Genomic DNA, 19,151 nt, shown 5'->3' with positions numbered 1-19,151 from the left:
ACGAGCACTTTTGCTCCACATTTTGAGTGCATTTATGATTTGCATGTGTGTCGCATCTGTGATTATAGTGGATTTGGAGTGTCTTTTGATACATACATCTGTAGCCTACTTTATGACCGTCTTGTAAATACCGTGTTGTGTACTGTAGGTTTATGCTCCTAACTGATGGTCCAATGCCTGTAACTGAGTTGACAATGATCTCAACCCCGTCTTTAAGCCGTCTTCCTCTTCTCTGGTGGTGTGTAGGAGCAAATCAATGACAGACCTTGCGGTGGACCAGGAGGCCCTGAAGCAGGTGCGCTACGAGGAGCTACAGAAGATCCGAGAGCAGGTCAAGGAGAACGAAGACCAGTGGCAGGATGTGAGTATATGAACTGGCGACGACCACACACGTGGGCTGTGTTCAGTGTGACAAAATATTTAGAAACGCTAAATGAAAATGAGTGTTTGTTATTGGATCAGGTGGATTACGGTGTATTCACTAAGAACCAAATGGAAGCAAACAGGACGAAACTGGTATGGACCTACCTGAATTTGTCCAATAGAAACTGTAGTTTGCATTGCAAAACATTTTTCCACGTTCTGCACTAATGAATATACCCCTGGTATTCTCACCCTGTGTCAGTCCTTTGGATAGGTTTGGTTTGGTGGCAATAAACCCTGCATGCCCCACATAGCCGTTCAACACTAGCAGTCCCCAAATTCCCAGGGGTCGCACACATTCAACCCAAAAGACTGTTATTACACTTGACTTGAACCCTCCCTCATGAGGGCTACATTAACGTAATAATCTTGACATGAGAGATTGATTAAAAAAAGTATATATGTATATTTTTATTGCACATATAAAGAATTACAAATTGAACACATACATCCTTTTAGCTCCCTATACCAGTGGTTCCCAAACTTTTTATACTCCCGTACACCTTCAAACATTCAACCTCCAGCTGCGTAACCCTCTAGCACCAGGGTCAGCGCACTCTCAAATGTAGTTTTTTGCCATCTTTGTAAGTCTGCCACATACACACTATATGATACATTTTTTTTTTAAATTCCAAACACAGTCTGTGCCTGTATTTAGTTTTCATGCTAGTGAGGGCCGAGAATTCAGTCTCACATAGGTACATGGTTGCAAAGGGCATCCGTGTCTTAACAGCTGGATTTGCCAAGGCAGGATACTCTTCTGATTAAATTAAACGTTCACAGTTTCGATGAGGCTCTCTTGTTCAGATATTCGTAAGTGGACTGGAGGCAGGGCAAGAAAGGGATAACGAATCCAGTTGTTTGTATAATCCATTTCGGGAAAGTACCTGCGTAATTGCGCACCCAACTCACTCAGGTGCTTCGCTATATGACATTTGACATTGTCCAGTAAGCTTGAGTTCATTTGCACACAAAAAATTATATAATAATGGAAATACCTGTGTGTTGTCCTTGTTAACCTCTTTCAGCTAGGGGGCACAATTTTTATGTTTGGAAAAATAACGTTCCCAAAGTAAACGGTCTATTTCTCAGGCCCATATGCTAGAATATGCATATACTATAATTCACAGTGTTACGATCAACTTGGAGTGGTGGGTGGAATCAGGCGCAGAGAGCAGGGTTCAGTCTTTCTTTCAGATTTATTCCCCAGCGCAACAAAACAGTCACGCCAACACACAGGGCGTATATAAGTTGCCAGTCCAAACAACAGGACAAAATAGTCCGGAGAATAAATACACGAATAACTCACACCATCAAACACAGAGTAACACAAACAAGCCCGCACAAATACCCAGCGGGCCTAGTGCCCTTAAATACCCTACAAACAAACCCTAATACAAAACAGGTGTACCCAATTACCCAATAACCCAAAACAAACGGAAAGGGAATCGATGGTAGCTAATAGGCCGGCGACGACGACCGCCGAGCACCGCCCGAACAGGAAGAGGCACCATCTTCGGCAAGGTTCGTGACAGACAGATTAGGATAGAAAACACTATAAAGTTTCTAAAACTGTCAAAATGTTGTCTGAGAGTATAACAGAACTGATATTGCAGGCGAAAACCTGAGGAAAATCAAACTAGGAAGTGGCTTCTATTTTGAAAGTTCCATGTTCCATAGCCTGCCTTCACTCCATTTAACTTCTTGCGTCGAGCCATCCCGGATCCGGGATCGTGACTACAGCCTCAAGCCCATTACCATAACGCAACATTAACTATTCATGAAAATCGCAAATGAAATGAAATCAATATGCTAGCTCTCAAGCTTAGCCTTTTGTTAACAACACTGTCATCTCAGATTTTCAAAAATATGCTTCTCTACCATAGCAAACTAGCATTTAGCATTTAGCGTTAGCATTTAGCATTAGCATTTAGCGTTAGCATTAGCAGGCCACATTTTCACAAAAACCAGCAAAAACATTCAATAAATCATTTACATTTGAAGAACTTCGGATGTTTTCAATGAGGAGACTCTCAGTTAGATAGCAAATGTTCCGTTTTTCCTGGAGAAATCGGTCCGTTTGGTGCGTCACGTTTGGCGACCAAAAAAAAATGAAAATTCAGTTATCCAAACGTTGAACTTTTTTCCAAATTAACTCCATAATAATAATATAATATCGACTGAAACATGGCAAACGTTGTTTAGAACCAATCCTCAAGGTGTTTTTCACATATCTCTTCAATGATGTATCGTTGCTGGAAGTATGAGTCTCCTTCTGTAACGCAAGGTACAATGGTTGCCACTGGGAATTACGCACCGATTTAGACAAAGGACACCGGACGGCCCCCTGGCAAATGTAGTCTCTTGTGGCCAACCTTCCAATGATATGCCTACAAATACGCCACAATGCTGCAGACATCTTGGATGAACGGCAGAGCTCATAAGCTCGTTCACAGCATATTCACAGCCATATAAGGAGACGTCAGTAAAACACAGCGTCAAAAATCCTGTTCATTTCCTATTTGAAGTTTCATATTGGTTTCGCATGTAAGATCAGGTCTGGGGTACTCACAGATAATATCTTTGCAGTTTTGAAAAAGTCAGAGTGTTTTCTTTCCAACGCTGGCAATTATATGCATAGTCGAGCATCTTTTCGTGACAAAATATTGCGCTTAAAACGGGCACGTTTTTTTATCCAATAATGACATAGCGCCCCCATAGGTTGAACAGGTTAAAGGGATATCAACCAGACTCCTTTTCCTATCGCTTCCTCAAGGTGTCAACAGTCTTTAGACATAGTTTCAGGCTTTTATTTTGAAAAATGAGCAAGAAAGATAACATCCCGTCAGGTGTTCGCATGAGTTTTGCTTGCGCAACAGAGCTTGGGCAGCCATCGTCTCTCCCTCTCCTACTGAAAAAGAGACAGTGCCAGTTGATATATTATCAATTATATATTTTAAAAACAACCCGAGGATTGATTATAAAAAACATTTTGACATGTTTCTGAGGACATTACGGATACTATTTGGAATTTTCGTCTGCATTGTCGTGACCGCTCGAGCCTGTGGATCTCTGAACATAACGCGCCAAACAAATGGAGGTATTTTGGATATAAAAATAATCTTTATGGAACAAAAGGAACATTTATTGTGTAACTGGGAATCTCGTGAGTGAAAACATCTGAAGATCATCAAAGGTAAGCAATTAATTTGATTGCTTTTCTGATTTTCGTGACCAAGCTACTTTGATGCTAGGTGTTCATAATGTTTTTCCTAGTGATTGATAAACTTACACAAACGCTTGGATTGCTTTCGCTGTAAAGCATATTTTCAAATTCTGACACGACAGGTGGATTAACCTTTTGCGTGTAGGGGGGAGTATTTTCATTTTTGGCTAATAAGCGTACCCATTTGAAACTGCCTATTTTTCAGCACCAGAATATGCATATAATTGTCAGATTAGGATAGAAAACACTCTAAAGTTACCAAAACTGTAAAAATAATGTCTGTGAGTATAACAGAACTGATATTACAGGCGAACGCCTGAGGAAAATCCAATCAGGAAGTGCCTCTTATTTTGAAACCTCTGTGTTCCTATGCATGCCTATCCTCCATTTAAAGGGATATACCTTTTTTCATGACTTCCCTAAGGTGTCAACAGTCATTAGACATAGTTTCAGGCTTTTATTTTGAAAAATGAGTGTGAAGGATCACAGTGCGTAAGTGGATAGGTGGGGGCTCTCAGAGTGAGTTTTGCACAACTGAGTAAAGCGGCCATTGTTTCTCCCGCTGTTATTGAAAAAGCTACACACTCGGTTGATATATTATCAAATATATATTTTAAAAACAACTTGAGGATTGATTATAAAAAACGTTTGACATGTTTCTGTGGACATTATGGATATTATTTGGAATATACATCTGCGTTGTCGTGACCGCTCTTTCCTGTGGATTTCTGAACTCCAAACAAACGTCGGTATTTTGGATATAAAAATAATCTTTATGGAACAAAGGGAACATTTGTTGTGTAACTGGGAGTCTCGTGAGTGAAAACATCCGAAAATCATCAAAGGTAAACTATTTTTTTGATTGCTTTTCTGATTTTCGTGACCTAGCTACTTAATGCTTAGTGTACATAATGTTATGTTATGCTATCGATAAACTTACACAAACGCTTGGATTGCTTTCGCTGTAAAGCATATTTTCAAAATCTGAGACGACAGGTGGATTAACAAAAGGCTAAGCTGTGTTTTGATTGATTTCATGAATATGAATTTTTTTTGTAATATTATTTGACTGTGGCGCTCTGCAATTCAGCGGTTGTTGATGACAATTATCCCGCTAACGGGATGGGTAGCGTCAAGATTAATGCACAATTTAGCCTCAATTTAGTCCCGAACATTGAATATAGTTGCGGAGAGTCCCTGTAATCCTAGATTCAGATCATTCAGGCAAGAAAAAAACATCTCCCAGATAGGCCAGTCGTATGAGAAACTCGTCATCATGCATGTCCTCGGTGTCCTCAGTGTCCTCTGTCTCTGTACAACCCTGTGTGGATGAACCAGTGAGAGCTGGTCAAACTTTTAGCTTTTTGCCATTCTCAGTGCAGGTGGTACATCAAGCCCTGAAATCCTTAGATCAGAAAAAGCCTGCAGGTCCTGATCTTTTGGATCCCTGGTTTTTAAATCTGGCAGCTGATTTCACAGCTGAACCACTTGCAACTCTTTCCAATCTAACCCTGGAATGTAATGACATTCCAAAGATCTGGAAATCAGCATGTGTCCTACCACTTTTAAAAGGGGGAGATCCAACTATTTTAAATATTTAAATACTTATTTTCCACCATAATTTGCAAATAAATTCATTAAAAATCCTACAATGTGATTTTCTGGATTTTTTTTCTCATTTTGTCTGTCATAGTTGAAGTGTACCTATGATTTCAAAAAAATTACAGGCCTCTCTCATCTTTTTAAGTGGGAGAACATGCACAATTGGTGACTGACTAAATACCTTTTTGCCCCACTGTAATTAAAATATACAATACAACACAACATGATCCAGCCTAAAAAAAGCATTTTACACTCCTCTGTAACAGAGTCTCCCATCAATATTTTAAATTCATTCAGTGGCACTAACATATCTAGATCAAGCATGGATTGCAGACTATTCCATGCCTCTGGTGCACAAGAAGAGAAGGCAGTCTTGCCTAATACTCTGAATGTCCCGGGGACTTTAAGTAGCAACCACCTAGCAGACCGGGTATGGTAACTGCTGGTGGTGAAGGAGATCAGACTACAGAGGTAAAGAGGGAGTTTACCCGAAAGGGCTTTGTCAATGAACACATTGAAATCTTTTTGCACATATAAAGTGAGGTCCAAACTACCATTTGGTACAAGGAGCTAGAGGTCTAGAAGTAGCTAGCCAACGTCAGCTTGGGTGCTTGACTGCCATTCTAAGGCAAGAACGCTCTAATCAACCCTACTGCGCTCCGACAGTAAAACGGTCTGAATTTACAAACTGACAATTTTTCTCTGAATGGAAGCACCATAATATTAATCAAATTAATTAAGCCAAATTTCTTAAACTCAATCCCATATACTATGTTATTACAAAAAAGGTTTTACATTCTCTGGTAATGCCAAGATGGAATACTATCAAATGCTTCTCAAAGATGCCCTCTGGTGGTCAAACTAGCATTAACGTGCAGTAACAGAAGAAATGGCTGAGAATTAAATGGTGTGCCTCAGTGTGACGCAACTTTTAAAGGAGGAACCACTGTAGGGGTCCCGGTTGTCTGTACCTGCAGACTTTTTAGTGTCCATTGCCTTTAGTGCTTTATAGATCCCAGTATAAGAAACAGGCTCAAAGTTAAAATGGTTCACAATGAGGGACTATAGGCCTGGGCCCCACCATTATTAAAAACTGAACAGATATGAAGTGCTTGTTAAATCCCCCTACAATATGAGCTTTATCTTTCACTTCATTAGAATCCGAGTCAAAGGTAATGTGTCACATAGGCTTTCAATGACCACAAAATATGTTGAGTTAGCCGAATCCCCCCAAAATTACCGCTGTCTACACATTTCTCTCCAGAAAAATACCAAAGATAAGTCAGAACAAGGAAGTAACACGGAAATACACAGTGGGTTGTGTTGAGTTTCTATCTCCAACAGAGCAGTAATACAGAACATAGATGATGGATGCTACAAGATATCCTGTGCATACAAGGTGTGTGTCAACTAGGCAAATGAGAAAGCAGAAACAAAATCATACAAAGCAAGACTACACGGAGGTCGAAGGGAGTGGCGTGTGTTGGTATGGGACACAGAAAAATACTAAGCACTTGAATAAGTAAAACAAGTGAAATACAGGCTCGATTTGGTTTGTGACTGACATTACAAATCATTAAAATCCAGGCAGAAAATATTTACACAAGAAGCAATCTAATATCACACACAGTCAAAACTCTCCGTCGTTTAGTTCACCATTCTGCGATTCTCACTGTTAATAAACATCAGACGTTTCAACACAACGGCATCATTTATGGCATCATTTGATCTGAACGCCAAAATGTTTTTCCCTAATAATAACATCATTGTATATATATATATATGGATAAAACACAGTATCTGTTAAAATCTAAATGTACAAAAATAAAAAAGGCAGGTGTTGGAGAGGATGTTGGAGAGGAAAAAAAATACAAAAATACTCCTCTCAGTCTATTCCACAAACACGCACACACACTTTCACACACAATGGTCAGGAAGGCCAGAGGATACATTAAAACCTGACACTGATATGATTAGCTTCCTGAACCTGGTAGGGTTGTTTAGGTTCTCTTATGACTGCATTGAAATCGTAATCTGATTTGGACTTCCCGATCAAACCTGTGCATTTGTTTCTTAGCACTCTGAAGGAGGCCCATTTGTATGTCTAGCTTGAGGCCAAGATATATTTGTCTTTCTAATAATTCTGCCAAGTTATCTGAAAACCAGGGATTGTCCCTTCCACTGATTCTAAATTTCTTCACAGGGGCATGCTTATGGACACAAATTTCATATAAACATATAAACATATTCCCAGGCAGTGTCAACATTGGAATCAGACTTACTCTGTCAATATTATGGTACAGATCATGTAAGAATGCTTGCTCATCAAACTGTCTGAAATGTATTTTAAAAATATAATGGGGTTTGGCTTTGGTCATTTTTGTATTGCTAACACAAGCAATTGCACAGTGATCACTGACATCATTACAACATATCCCAGTCGATGTGTATTTGTGAGGGCTATTCGTTAGAATAATGTCCAATAGAGTTGATTTGTTAGGTGCTCTGGGTTTCGGTCTTGGAGGCGCATTAATTAATTGAGCGAGATTCAGAGAGTCACACAGTTCTTTAAAAGAGTCCGATACAGATGTAAGCATGTCGCAGTTCAAATCTCCTAAAATAATGAATTCAGAGTAATTTAGCTTGTTGCAGGACATTAGAAGGAGAGTTTAGTTCGTCTCCCGAAGCCGAGGGTGGTCTGTAGCAACCGACGACAGCGATGTAGGAGTACATACTACAGACATACATACACACATATACAGTACCAGTAAAAAGGTTTGTACACACCTACTCATTCAAGGGGTTTTCTTTATTTCTACTATTTTTTACATTGTTGGATTAATAGTGAAGACATCACAACTATGAAATAACACATGGAACCATGTAGAGTTGAAGTAGGAAGTTTACATACACTTATGTTGGAGTCATTAAAACGTGTTTTTCAACCACTCCACAAATTTGTTGTGAAACTATAGTTTTGGCAAGTCGGTTAGGACATCTACTTTGTGCATGGCAGAAGTAATTTTTCCAACAATTGTTTACAGACAGATTATTTCACTTATAATTAATTCACTGTATCACAATTCCAGTGGGTCAAAAGTTTACATACACTAAGTTGACTGTGCCTTTAAACAGCTTGGAAAATTCTGATATGCTAATTGACATAATTTGAGTCAATTGGAGGTGGACCTGTGGATGTATTTCAAGGCACCTTTGCTTGACATCATGGGAAAATCAAAAGAAATCAGCCAAGACCTCAGAAAAATAAGTCTGGTTCGTCCTTTCGAGCAATTTCCAAATGCCTGAAGGTACCACATTCACCTGTACAATCAATAGTACGCAAGTATAAACACCATGGGACCACTCAGCCGTCATACCGCTCAGGAAGGAGACGCGTTCTGTCTCCTAGAGTTTGGTGCGAAAAGTGCTAATCAATCCCAGAACAACAGCAAAGGACCTTGTGAAGATTCTGGAGGAAACAGGTACAAAAGTATCTATATCCACAGTAAAACGAGTCCTATATCAACATAACCTGAAAGGCCGCTCAACAAGCCACTGCTCCAAAACCGCCATAAAAAAAGCCAGACTACGGTTTGTAACTGCACATGGGGACAAAGATCGTACATTTTTGGAGAAATGTCCTCTCGTCTGATGAAACCAAAATAGAACTGTTTGGCCATAATGACCAACATTAGGAGGAAAAACGGGGAGGCTTGCAAGCCGAAGAACACCATCCCAACCGGGAAGCATGGGGGTGGCAGCATCATGTTGTGGGGGTGCTTTGCTGCGAAGGGACTGGTGAAATTCACACAATAGAAGGTAGAAAAATGATGTGGATATGTTGAAGCAACATCACAAGACATCTTGGTCACAAATGGGTCTTCCAAATGGACAATGACCCCAAGCATACTTCCAAAGTTGTGGAAAATGGCTTAAGGACAACAAAGTCAAGGTATTGGATAGGCCATCACAAAGCCCTGACCTCATGCTATGGAAAATGTGTGGGCAGAACTGAAAAAGTGTGTGCGAGCAAGGAGGCCTACAAACCTGACTCAGTTACATCGGCTCTGTCAGGAGGAATGGGCCAATGTTTAACCCACCTTATGGTGGGAAGCTTGTGGAAGGCTACCTGAAACATTTGACAATTTAAAGGCAAATACGAATTGACTGTATGTAAACTTCTGACCCACTGGGAATGTGATGAAAGAAATAAAAGCTGAAATAAATAATTATCTCTACTGTTATTCTGACATTTCACATTCTTAAAATAAAGTGGTGATCCTGACTAACCTAAAACAGGGAATTTTTACTGGAATTAAATGTCAGGAATTTAGAAAATCTGAGATTAAATGTATTTGGCTAAGGTGTATACAAACTTCCAACTTCAACTATAGTAACCAAAAAAAAGTATTAAAACAAATCAAAATATATTTTATATTTGAGATTCTTCAATGTAGCCCCACTTTTCTTTGATGACAGCTTTGCACACTCTTGGCATTCTCTCAACCAGCTTCATGTGGAGTGCTTTTCGAGCAGTCTTGAAGGAGTTCCCATACATGGCTGCTTTTCCTTCACTCTGCGGTCCAACTCATACCAAACCATCTCATTTGGGTTGAGGTTGGGTGATTGTGGAGGCCAGGTCATCTGATGCAACACCCCATCACTCTCCTTCTTGGTAAAATAGCCCTTACACAGCCTGGAGGTGTGTTGGGTCATTGTCCTGTTGAAAAACAAATGATAGTCCCACTAAGCCCAAACCAGATCGGATGGCGTATCACTGCAGAATGCTGTGGTAGCCATGCTGGTTAAGTGTAACTTGAATTCTATATAAATCACAGACAGTGTCACCAGCAAAGCACCTCCACGCCATCACACCTCCTCCTCCATTGTTTCACGGTGGGAACCACACATGCGGAGATCATCCGTTCACCTACTCTGCAGCTCACAAAGACACAGTGGTTGGAACCAAAAATCTCAAATTTGGACTAATCAGACCAAAGGACAGATTTCCACCAGTCTAATGTCCATCGCACACATTTCTTGAGAGAATGCCAAGTGTGTGCTCCTACCTAACGCAGTAATTTCTTTTGTAAATAGAATTTTGCTATTGAAAATGTTAGCATCACCTCCACCTTTGCGGGATACGTGGGGGATATGTTCAGTAGTGTAACCAGGAGGAGAGGCCTCATTTAACACATTCAATTAATCAGGTCTTAATCCATGTTTCATTCATGTCAATCACATCAATATTATGATCAGTTAATTGACTATAACTGCCTTGGAAATGAGGGATCTAATGTTAAGTAGACCTATTTTGACCTATTTCAATAATGACTAGAGGTCTTAATTGCAGTGAGATTGCTAAAGCAAACACCACCATGTTTAGTTTTGCCCAACCTAACTCAAGGCACATACACAGTTTCAATAGTTTTTTGGTTTAACCTTTATTTAACTAGGCAAGTCAGTTAACAGAAAATTAATATTTACAATGACAGCCTAGGAACAGTGGGTTAACTGCCTTGTTCAGGGGTAGAACGATAGATTTTTACCTTGTCAGCTCGGGGATTCGATCTAGCAACCTTTTGGTTACTGGCCCAACGCTCTAACCTCTAGGCTACCTGCCACCCCAATGGGGATAGCTGAGCTGGCTACACTGACTGTGCTCGTGGCAGACTCCACTAAGATGGCAGGCTGGCTAACAGAGACAATTACACGCTGAAGCTATGTTGTGCTTGGTGACCTCTGACTGTCTCGGAGCGTTCAGAGCACACGCTCTGGCCAAGGAGTAGGGTTGATCTGAGCATTCTGACCTTACAACAGCAGTCAAGCACCCAAGATAACTGGCTAAAGTTGCTAGCTTGCTAGCTACTTCCATACAAAAATGAGGGAACAGCGCACTCTGACCATTTGACTCATCCTAGCAGAGCTGGTTAGGCTGTTTTTATGTTATCTCGAGTGTTGGTGACTGAAACTGTGCTGCTGGCAACAATTTGATCATGCTTTTTTTCCAACGTTTACTGACACCGGTTGCATTCCATGGGTGTTGAGCATTCACAAATGTGTCAGTTTTTCAGCGCTCTGGCACACTCAGACGAGTGCTTGGAAATTGGAGTAGATAGCCAGAGAGAATTTACCAGCTCCGTATATCGACAGTTGTCACAGTAACATCAAGAACATTCGATTGAAATGGTTTCTTGCATAGTGGAGTCTTTTGATTAGATATGTAGCTAGCTAGCGAGCTAAACAAAAAATTAATAATGTTACATGAATCTGCAGGTATCTAACCAACCAGGTTCAATGTTAGCTAGCTACTGTAACATTAGACTATAACTAGCAATGCAAATGTCTCTGAGATATGAATAATATTAGCTAGCTAGACTATCTTACCCGTATACATGGATGGACGCTTCCCCATGTGTCACGGATGCCATGGTTGCCTTAGTTTGAAGATGTAATCCGGATAGACAGGTGTTTTATACAACAGCCTTCTGTATGTTCTCTTTTTATAGCTGTCTGCATATTTGCAATCAAACGGCAGAATTTTCTTCATCTCCTTAGCTGTCATACTCCAATTCCACCGTGCATTCCACTGATTTCCAAACTAGGTCCTCCAGAAAGTGGAGAGCAACACCTTTGCAGTTCTACTACGTGATATCTTTCAAAAATGCCTCGTTAGAAAGGATTACCTACACATACTGTCCAGCTCATATTATAGACAGAAGCGTGCTACATGGCAGACCAATCCGAACTCATCTCTCGGCATGTCCAGCCCATCCATTATCTCAGTCAATCATGGCTATCGGGAAGGTTATTTTTCTGTGGCTGAACCAACTAGGCTGTATTTACAGATGGCATACATGCTTGTTATGAAAGCACATGAAAGATCACAAAAAAAAACGCATTTAGATTTTATTTTTTTTAGTTGATGTTCAAATGGCTCTCCTGTGAAGTACTAATGTGCGTCATACGCCTAGTTTCCTGAAATGAGTCACATTCAAACCGATTGGATTCTTCCAGCTAAGGAGAGAGGCAGACTATCCCAGCATTGTAAGTCTGCTTTAAATCGTGTGACTAGACTCGCAAAGTTAGTTTTATGGAGGGTAGCCTGAGTTATTTTCACACCTATATAGGAAAAACCAGAGGGCAATAGATAGAAAGGCAGGACTCCAGGGGGAATTTGCTTGATCGGAAAACATTTTCTGAATGTTCAATTTGTTACCTGAGAATGATCCAATTGTGTTTAAAACATGCAGTATGTTTCCTGAAAGAGTTCATATGGTTAGTGATATATAATAGTAAATCAGCTGCATACAGTGACACTTTGTGTTCTTCACCAGCTTGGTGGATTCCATTGAATAATGATGCTAATTCTAAGGCCAAGGAAAGCGGTTCTATCGAAAAGTGTAAAAAGGAGCGAGGAATGAAATGGGACGATATCCACCACATTCTGACAGATCTTTATCTTTTTTGAGTATAAGTGAGATGGAGTCTTGAGTTAGCGTCGGTGGGAAAGAGCCCTGTGATAACGAGTCGGTGAATATATCTAATAGTGATAGGGAGAGTTAAGAAAATCGACTGGGAAGCCATCAGGGTCTGGGGCCTTGCCACTTTGCATTAACTTCAGACCCTTTGTTATCTCATCTAGATGCAGAGGGTTGTCCAGAACTTTACTCATGTCCCTGTCAATGGATGGGATATCCAAGTTATCTAAAAAGTTGTCCATAGCCGTATTATTTCATGGGGGTTCGGATTTGTAGAGGTTAGAATACAACGACACAAACGTTGAATTAATGTTAGAGGAATCACTTGTAAGATTACAGGAAGAGTCATATACCTGAGAGATAAGATGAGATGCTGACTGGCGTCTAACTTTACCCCTAACTACATGTACAAAATACCTCAACTAATATGTACCTCCGCATATTTACTCGTTACCGGTACTGTTTCACCTGTCCTTGTGCTTGTTTCCACCCCCTCTAGTTGTCACCCATCTTCCCCACTTATCCTCTGGGTATTGATACCTGTGTTTTCTGTCTGTCTGTGCCAGTTCACCTTGTTTGGTCATGTCAACCAGTGGTTGTCTCTGCTCCTTTTTCCCAAGTCTCTCTTTTTCCTCATCCTCCTGGTTTTTGACCCTTGCCTGTCTTGACCCTGTACCTGCCCGCCTGACCACTCTGCCTGTCCCTGAGCCTGCCTGCTGTCCTGTACCTTTGTTCCACCTCTGGATTGCTGAACTCTGCCTGACCTGAGCTTGCCTGCCATCCTGTACTTTGGTCTCTACACTGGATTTATCGACCCCAACCTGCCTTGACCTGTCATTTGCCTGCTCTTGTTGTTACAATAAACATTGTTACTTCACAAAGCCTGCACTTGGGTCTTACCTTGATTAGTGATAGGTACAGGGGGTGGGCGGGACACAATGCAGATAGCCCGGTTAGCCAATGTGCGGGGGCGCTGGTTGGTCGGCCCAATTCAAATCAAATCAAATCAAATTGTATTTGTCACATACACATGGTTAGCAGATGTTAATGCAAGTGTAGCGAAATGCTTGTGCTTCTAGTTCCGACAATGCATTAATAACCAACAAGTAATCTAACTAACAATTCCAAAACTATTGTCTTATACACAGTGTAAGGGGATAAAGAATATGTACATAAGGATATATGAATGAGTGATGGTACAGAGCAGCATAGGCAAGATACAGTAGATGGTATCGAGTACAGTATATACATATGAGATGAGTATGTAAACAAAGTGGCATAGTTAAAGTGGCTAGTGATACATGTATTACATAAGGATGCAGTCGATGATATAGAGTACAGTATATATGTATGCATATGAGATGAATAATGTAGGGTAAGTAACATTATATAAGGTAGCACTGTTTAAAGTGGCTAGTGATATATTTACATCATTTCCCATCAATTCTCATTATTAAAGTGGCTGGAGTTGAGTCAGTGTCAGTGTCAGTGTCAGTGTCAGTGTGTTGGCAGCAGCCACTCAATGTTAGTGGTGGCTGTTTAACAGTCTGATGGCCTTGAGATAGAAGCTGTTTTTCAGTCTCTCGGTCCCAGCTTTGATGCACCTGTACTGACCTCGCCTTCTGGATGATAGCGGGGTAAACAGGCAGTGGCTCGGGTGGTTGATGTCCTTGATGATCTTTATGGCCTTCCTGTAACATCGGGTGGTGTAGGTGTCCTGGAGGGCAGGTAGTTTGCCCCCAGTGATGCGTTGTGCAGACCTCACTACCCTCTGGAGAGCATTACGGTTGAGGGCGGAGCAGTTGCCGTACCAGGCGGTGATACAGCCCGCCAGGATGCTCTCGATTGTGCATCTGTAGAAGTTTGTGAGTATTTTTTGTGACAACCTGAATTTCTTCAGCCTCCTGAGGTTGAAGAGGCGCTGCTGCGCCTTCTTCACGATGCTGTCTGTGTGAGTGGACCAATTCAGTTTATCTGTGATGTGTATGCCGAGGAACTTAAAACTTGCTACCCATCGATGTGGATAGGGGGGTGTTCCCTCTGCTGTTTCCTGAAGTCCACAATCATCTCCTTAGTTTTGTTGACGTTGAGTGTAAGGTTATTTTCCTGACACCACACTCTGAGGGCCCTCACCTCCTCCCTGTAGGCCGTCTCGTCGTTGTTGGTAATCAAGCCTACCACTGTTGTGTCGTCCGCAAACTTGATGATTGAGTTGGAGGCGTGCGTGGCCACGCAGTCGTGGGTGAACAGGGAGTACAGGAGAGGGCTCAGAACGCACCCTTGTGGGGCCCCATTGTTGAGGATCAGCGGGGAGGAGATGTTGTTGCCTACCCTCACCACCTGGGGGCGGCCCTTCAGGAAGTCCAGTACCCAGTTGCACAGGGCGGGGTCGAGACCCAGGGTCTCGAGCTTGATGACGAGCTTGGAGGGTACTATGGTGTTGAATGCCGAGCTGTAATCGATGAACAGCATTCTCACATAGGTATTCCTCTTGTCCAGATGGGTTAGGGCAGTGTGCAGTGTGGTTGAGATAGCATCGTCTGTGGACCTATTTGGGCGGTAAGCAAATTGGAGTGGGTCTAGGGTGTCAGGTAGGGTGGAGGTGAGATGGTCCTTGACTAGTCTCTCAAAGCACTTCATGATGACGGAAGTGAGTGCTACGGGGCGGTAGTCGTTTAGCTCAGTTACCTTAGCTTTCTTGGGAACAGGAACAATGGTGGCCCTCTTGAAGCATGTGGGAACAGCAGACTGGTATAGGGATTGATTGAATATGTCCGTAAACACACCGGCCAGCTGGTCTGCGCATGCTCTGAGGGCGCGGCTGGGGATGCCGTCTGGGCCTGCAGCCTTGCGAGGGTTAACACGTTTAAATGTCTTACTCACCTCAGCTGCAGTGAAGGAGAGACGGCATGTTTTCATTGCAGGCCGTGTCAGTGGCACTGTATTGTCCTCAAAGCGGGCAGAAAAGTTATTTAGTCTGCCTGGGAGCAAGACATCCTGGTCCGTGACTGGGCTGGATTTCTTCCTGTAGTCCGTGATTGACTGTAGACCCTGCCACATGCCTCTTGTGTCTGAGCCGTTGAATTGAGATTCTACTTTGTCTCTGTACTGACGCTTAGCTTGTTTGATAGCCTTGCGGAGGGAATAGCTGCACTGTTTGTATTCGGTCATGTTACCAGACACCTTGCCCTGATTAAAAGCAGTGGTTCGCGCTTTCAGTTTCACGCGAATGCTGCCATCAATCCACGGTTTCTGGTTAGGGAATGTTTTAATCGTTGCTATGGGAACGACATCTTCAACGCACGTTTTAATGAACTCGCACACCGAATCAGCGTATTCGTCAATGTTGTTATCTGACGCAATACGAAACATATCCCAGTCCACGTGATGGAAGCAGTCTTGGAGTGTGGAGTCAGCTTGGTCGGACCAGCGTTGGACAGACCTCAGTGTGGGAGCCTCTTGTTTTAGTTTCTGTCTGTAGGCAGGGATCAACAAAATGGAGTCGTGGTCAACTTTTCCGAAAGGGGGGCGGGTCAGGGCCTTATATGCGTCGCGGAAGTTAGAGTAGCAATGATCCAAGGTTTTTCCACCCCTGGTTGCGCAATTGATATGCTGATAAAATTTAGGGAGTCTTGTTTTCAGATTAGCCTTGTTAAAATCCCCAGCTACAATGAATGCAGCCTCCGGATAAATGGTTTCCAGTTTGTAAAGAGTTAAATAAAGTTCGTTCAGAGCCATCGATGTGTCTGCTTGGGGGGGATATATACGGCTGTGATTATAATCGAAGAGAATTCTCTTGGTAGATAATGCAGTCTACATTTGATTGTGAGGAATTCTAAATCAGGTGAACAGAAGGATTTGAGTTCCTGTATGTTTCTTTCATCACACCATGTCTCGTTAGCCATAAGGCATACGCCCCTGCCCCTCTTCTTACCAGAAAGGTGTTTGTTTCTGTCGCGCGATGCGTGGAGAAACCCGTTGGCTGCACCGCCTCGGATAGCGTCTCTCCAGTGAGCCATGTTTCCGTGAAGCACAGAACGTTACAGTCTCTGATGTCCCTCTGGAATGCTACCCTTGCTCGGATTTCATCAACCTTGTTGTCAAGAGACTGGACATTGGCAAGAAGAATGCTAGGGAGTGGTGTACGGTGTGCCCGTCACCGGAGTCTGACCTGAAGACCACCTCGATTCCCTCTTTTTCGGAGTTGTTTTTTTGGGTCGCTGCATGCGATCCATTCCGTTGTCCTGTTTGTAAGGCAGAACACAGGATCCGCGTCGCGAAAAACATATTCTTGGTCGTACTGATGGTGAGTTGACGCTGATCTTATATTTAGTAGTTCTTCTCGACTGTATGTAATGAAACCTAAGATGACCTGGGGTACTAATGTAAGAAATAACACGTAAAAAAACAAAAAACTGCATAGTTTCCTAGGAACGCGAAGCGAGGCGGCCATCTCTGTCGGCGCCGGAAGTAACCATACTAAACAATTGAGGTAGTATGTACATGAATGTATAGTTCAAGTGACTATGCGTATATGATAAACAGAGAGTAGCAGCAGCGTAAAAGAGGGGTTGGGAGGGGACACAATGCAAATAGTCCGTTTAGCCATTTGATTACCTGTTCAGAAGTCTTATGGAGTCTTACTACAGAGTTCTGGAAGAGGGTGCCACTAACTATTGTATGGCATCCTCCAGGATTTGAAACTATATGTGAGGATGAAAACTGTACTGTTTGTGAATCACAAAATTGATGTTCCCCTGGCTTTGCCATTAAAATTAGAATGCAAAATCTGTCCAACCCATGCTTTACACAATCTAGTCGTGGTTAATATCTAGGGAACTAGGGCTGTGTAATCATCACTGATTAAACAGCTATCGACCATATCACTATATAAGCCATGGTTATTGTGTCCTTGTCTAAATGTGTACACTCAAGTCAAAGCCATCCCAGCTGTCTACAGGTAACAACATACTGTATGCTAGATCAGTCTAGTTCGTATTTGAAATGGGGAGAATGGAAATCTGAAGAGAACAGCTATTCAGGCCCAGTTTGTGCCTGTGGGTACAGGTGAAAGGAGAGCTTGTTTTGTAAAGGTACAGAGAGAAAGAGAGAGAGGGTAGAGAGTGCGCAGAAAAAGAAAGAAAGAGAGAGAGAGAGAGAATAAAAAAGAGGTGCAGGAAGCAAAAGTTAGGTATATTCACAATGTTTCACCATGTCCAACTCAGTTCATGTAATTATTCCACGAGATATGAGTATGTTTAAGGCCTCATTCTTACCTGTTACTGTGTTATATGTGCATCAGTTGTAACATAGTCCAGCAGTATAGCATGGTGTCTTAGCATACATTTAGGTCATTCACGGGCCCCAATACACATGGGACATGAGGTGGGAGGAGCTAAACTGACACAAATAGGAAAGTCTCTCTCTCTCTCTCTCTCTCTCTCTCTCTCTCTCTCTCTCTCTCTCTCTCTCTCCCCCTCCTCCCCTCCTATGCGGCTAACACCTATCACATTAGCCACCCTCAACATCCGTTAGGGAATTTAACTGTTACATTCACTTTTCCAGGATGCACGTTTCTGAGGTTGTTTCTGACTTCTCTGCAGGATCTCACCAAGTGGAAAAACCGTCGCAAGAGCTTCAACTCTGATATTGTGAAGAAGAAAGAGGAGAGGGAGCAGACCACAACGAGCAGCGGAATAGGGAGCCACAGTTTCCAGAATTCCAATTGGAGGTAATAGAGTGACAGGTAGACACCAGGGCCAATGATTTAATTTGGGCACTCTACGGAAAACAATTTGCAAGGGAAAATTATAATAGGGCTTTCTTACTGGACATGTCCACGTAGTCCCTGCCTGTTCTTCCGTTTGGTGCCCGATGAACATGAGGGGATGAGCTCATGAAATATGTCCTGATTGAATGTAAGACTTAAAAAAGGAGTCTATGATTGATGGATTGATGAAAGTATTGTATCTGCTAGACTAGACATCCTCAAATACAAATCCTACATGTGTTCTAGTTATTATGTTCTCTATATTCTATACAGTTACCAAAGGGCATTTGGGCTAGCCATGCTCCTACAAGGTATAAATCATTATTTTTGTACAGACAATTAGAAACATACAGTGCCTTCAGAAAGTATTCAGACCCCTTGATTTTTTTCCCACATTTTGTTGCATTACAGTGTAACGGCTTTCTTTAGGTGAAGTAGAAGCGGACCAAAATGCAGCGTGGTTGTTATTCATTGTACTTTAATAACGAAACTGTACACGAATAAACTAACGTGAGAAAACCTAAAACAGTTCTATCTGGTGCAAAACACAGAGACAGGAACATACAGAATCACCCACCACAACAGGACCAAGCGGCGTGGTAACGGGCAGCAGCAGAAGCAGCTTAATAAGGACTTCTACTGTCACACC

The 19,151-nt window shown here is 42.1% G+C and overlaps 1 protein-coding gene across 11 annotated transcripts in view; it reads left to right on the top strand.

Moving 5' to 3' along the window:
- The window catches only part of LOC118367564 (LIM domain only protein 7-like), a 127,107-nt gene that overhangs the window by 76,687 nt on the left and 31,269 nt on the right, over window positions 1-19,151 (top strand). For all 11 annotated transcript variants that reach the window (XM_052493949.1, XM_052493953.1, XM_052493950.1 and 8 more), the window contains 2 exons: window positions 247-361; window positions 18,336-18,463. In XM_052493949.1, coding sequence (XP_052349909.1) covers window positions 247-361; window positions 18,336-18,463 — 243 coding nt within the window. The remainder of the gene's footprint in view (window positions 1-246; window positions 362-18,335; window positions 18,464-19,151) is intronic.

Source organism: Oncorhynchus keta, chromosome 34 (assembly GCF_023373465.1).
Source record: "Oncorhynchus keta strain PuntledgeMale-10-30-2019 chromosome 34, Oket_V2, whole genome shotgun sequence".
NCBI classification, from domain to species: Eukaryota; Metazoa; Chordata; class Actinopteri; order Salmoniformes; family Salmonidae; genus Oncorhynchus; species Oncorhynchus keta.
Note: the sequence above shows the minus strand (reverse complement) of the source record. Positions and strands in the feature narration are given on the sequence as shown.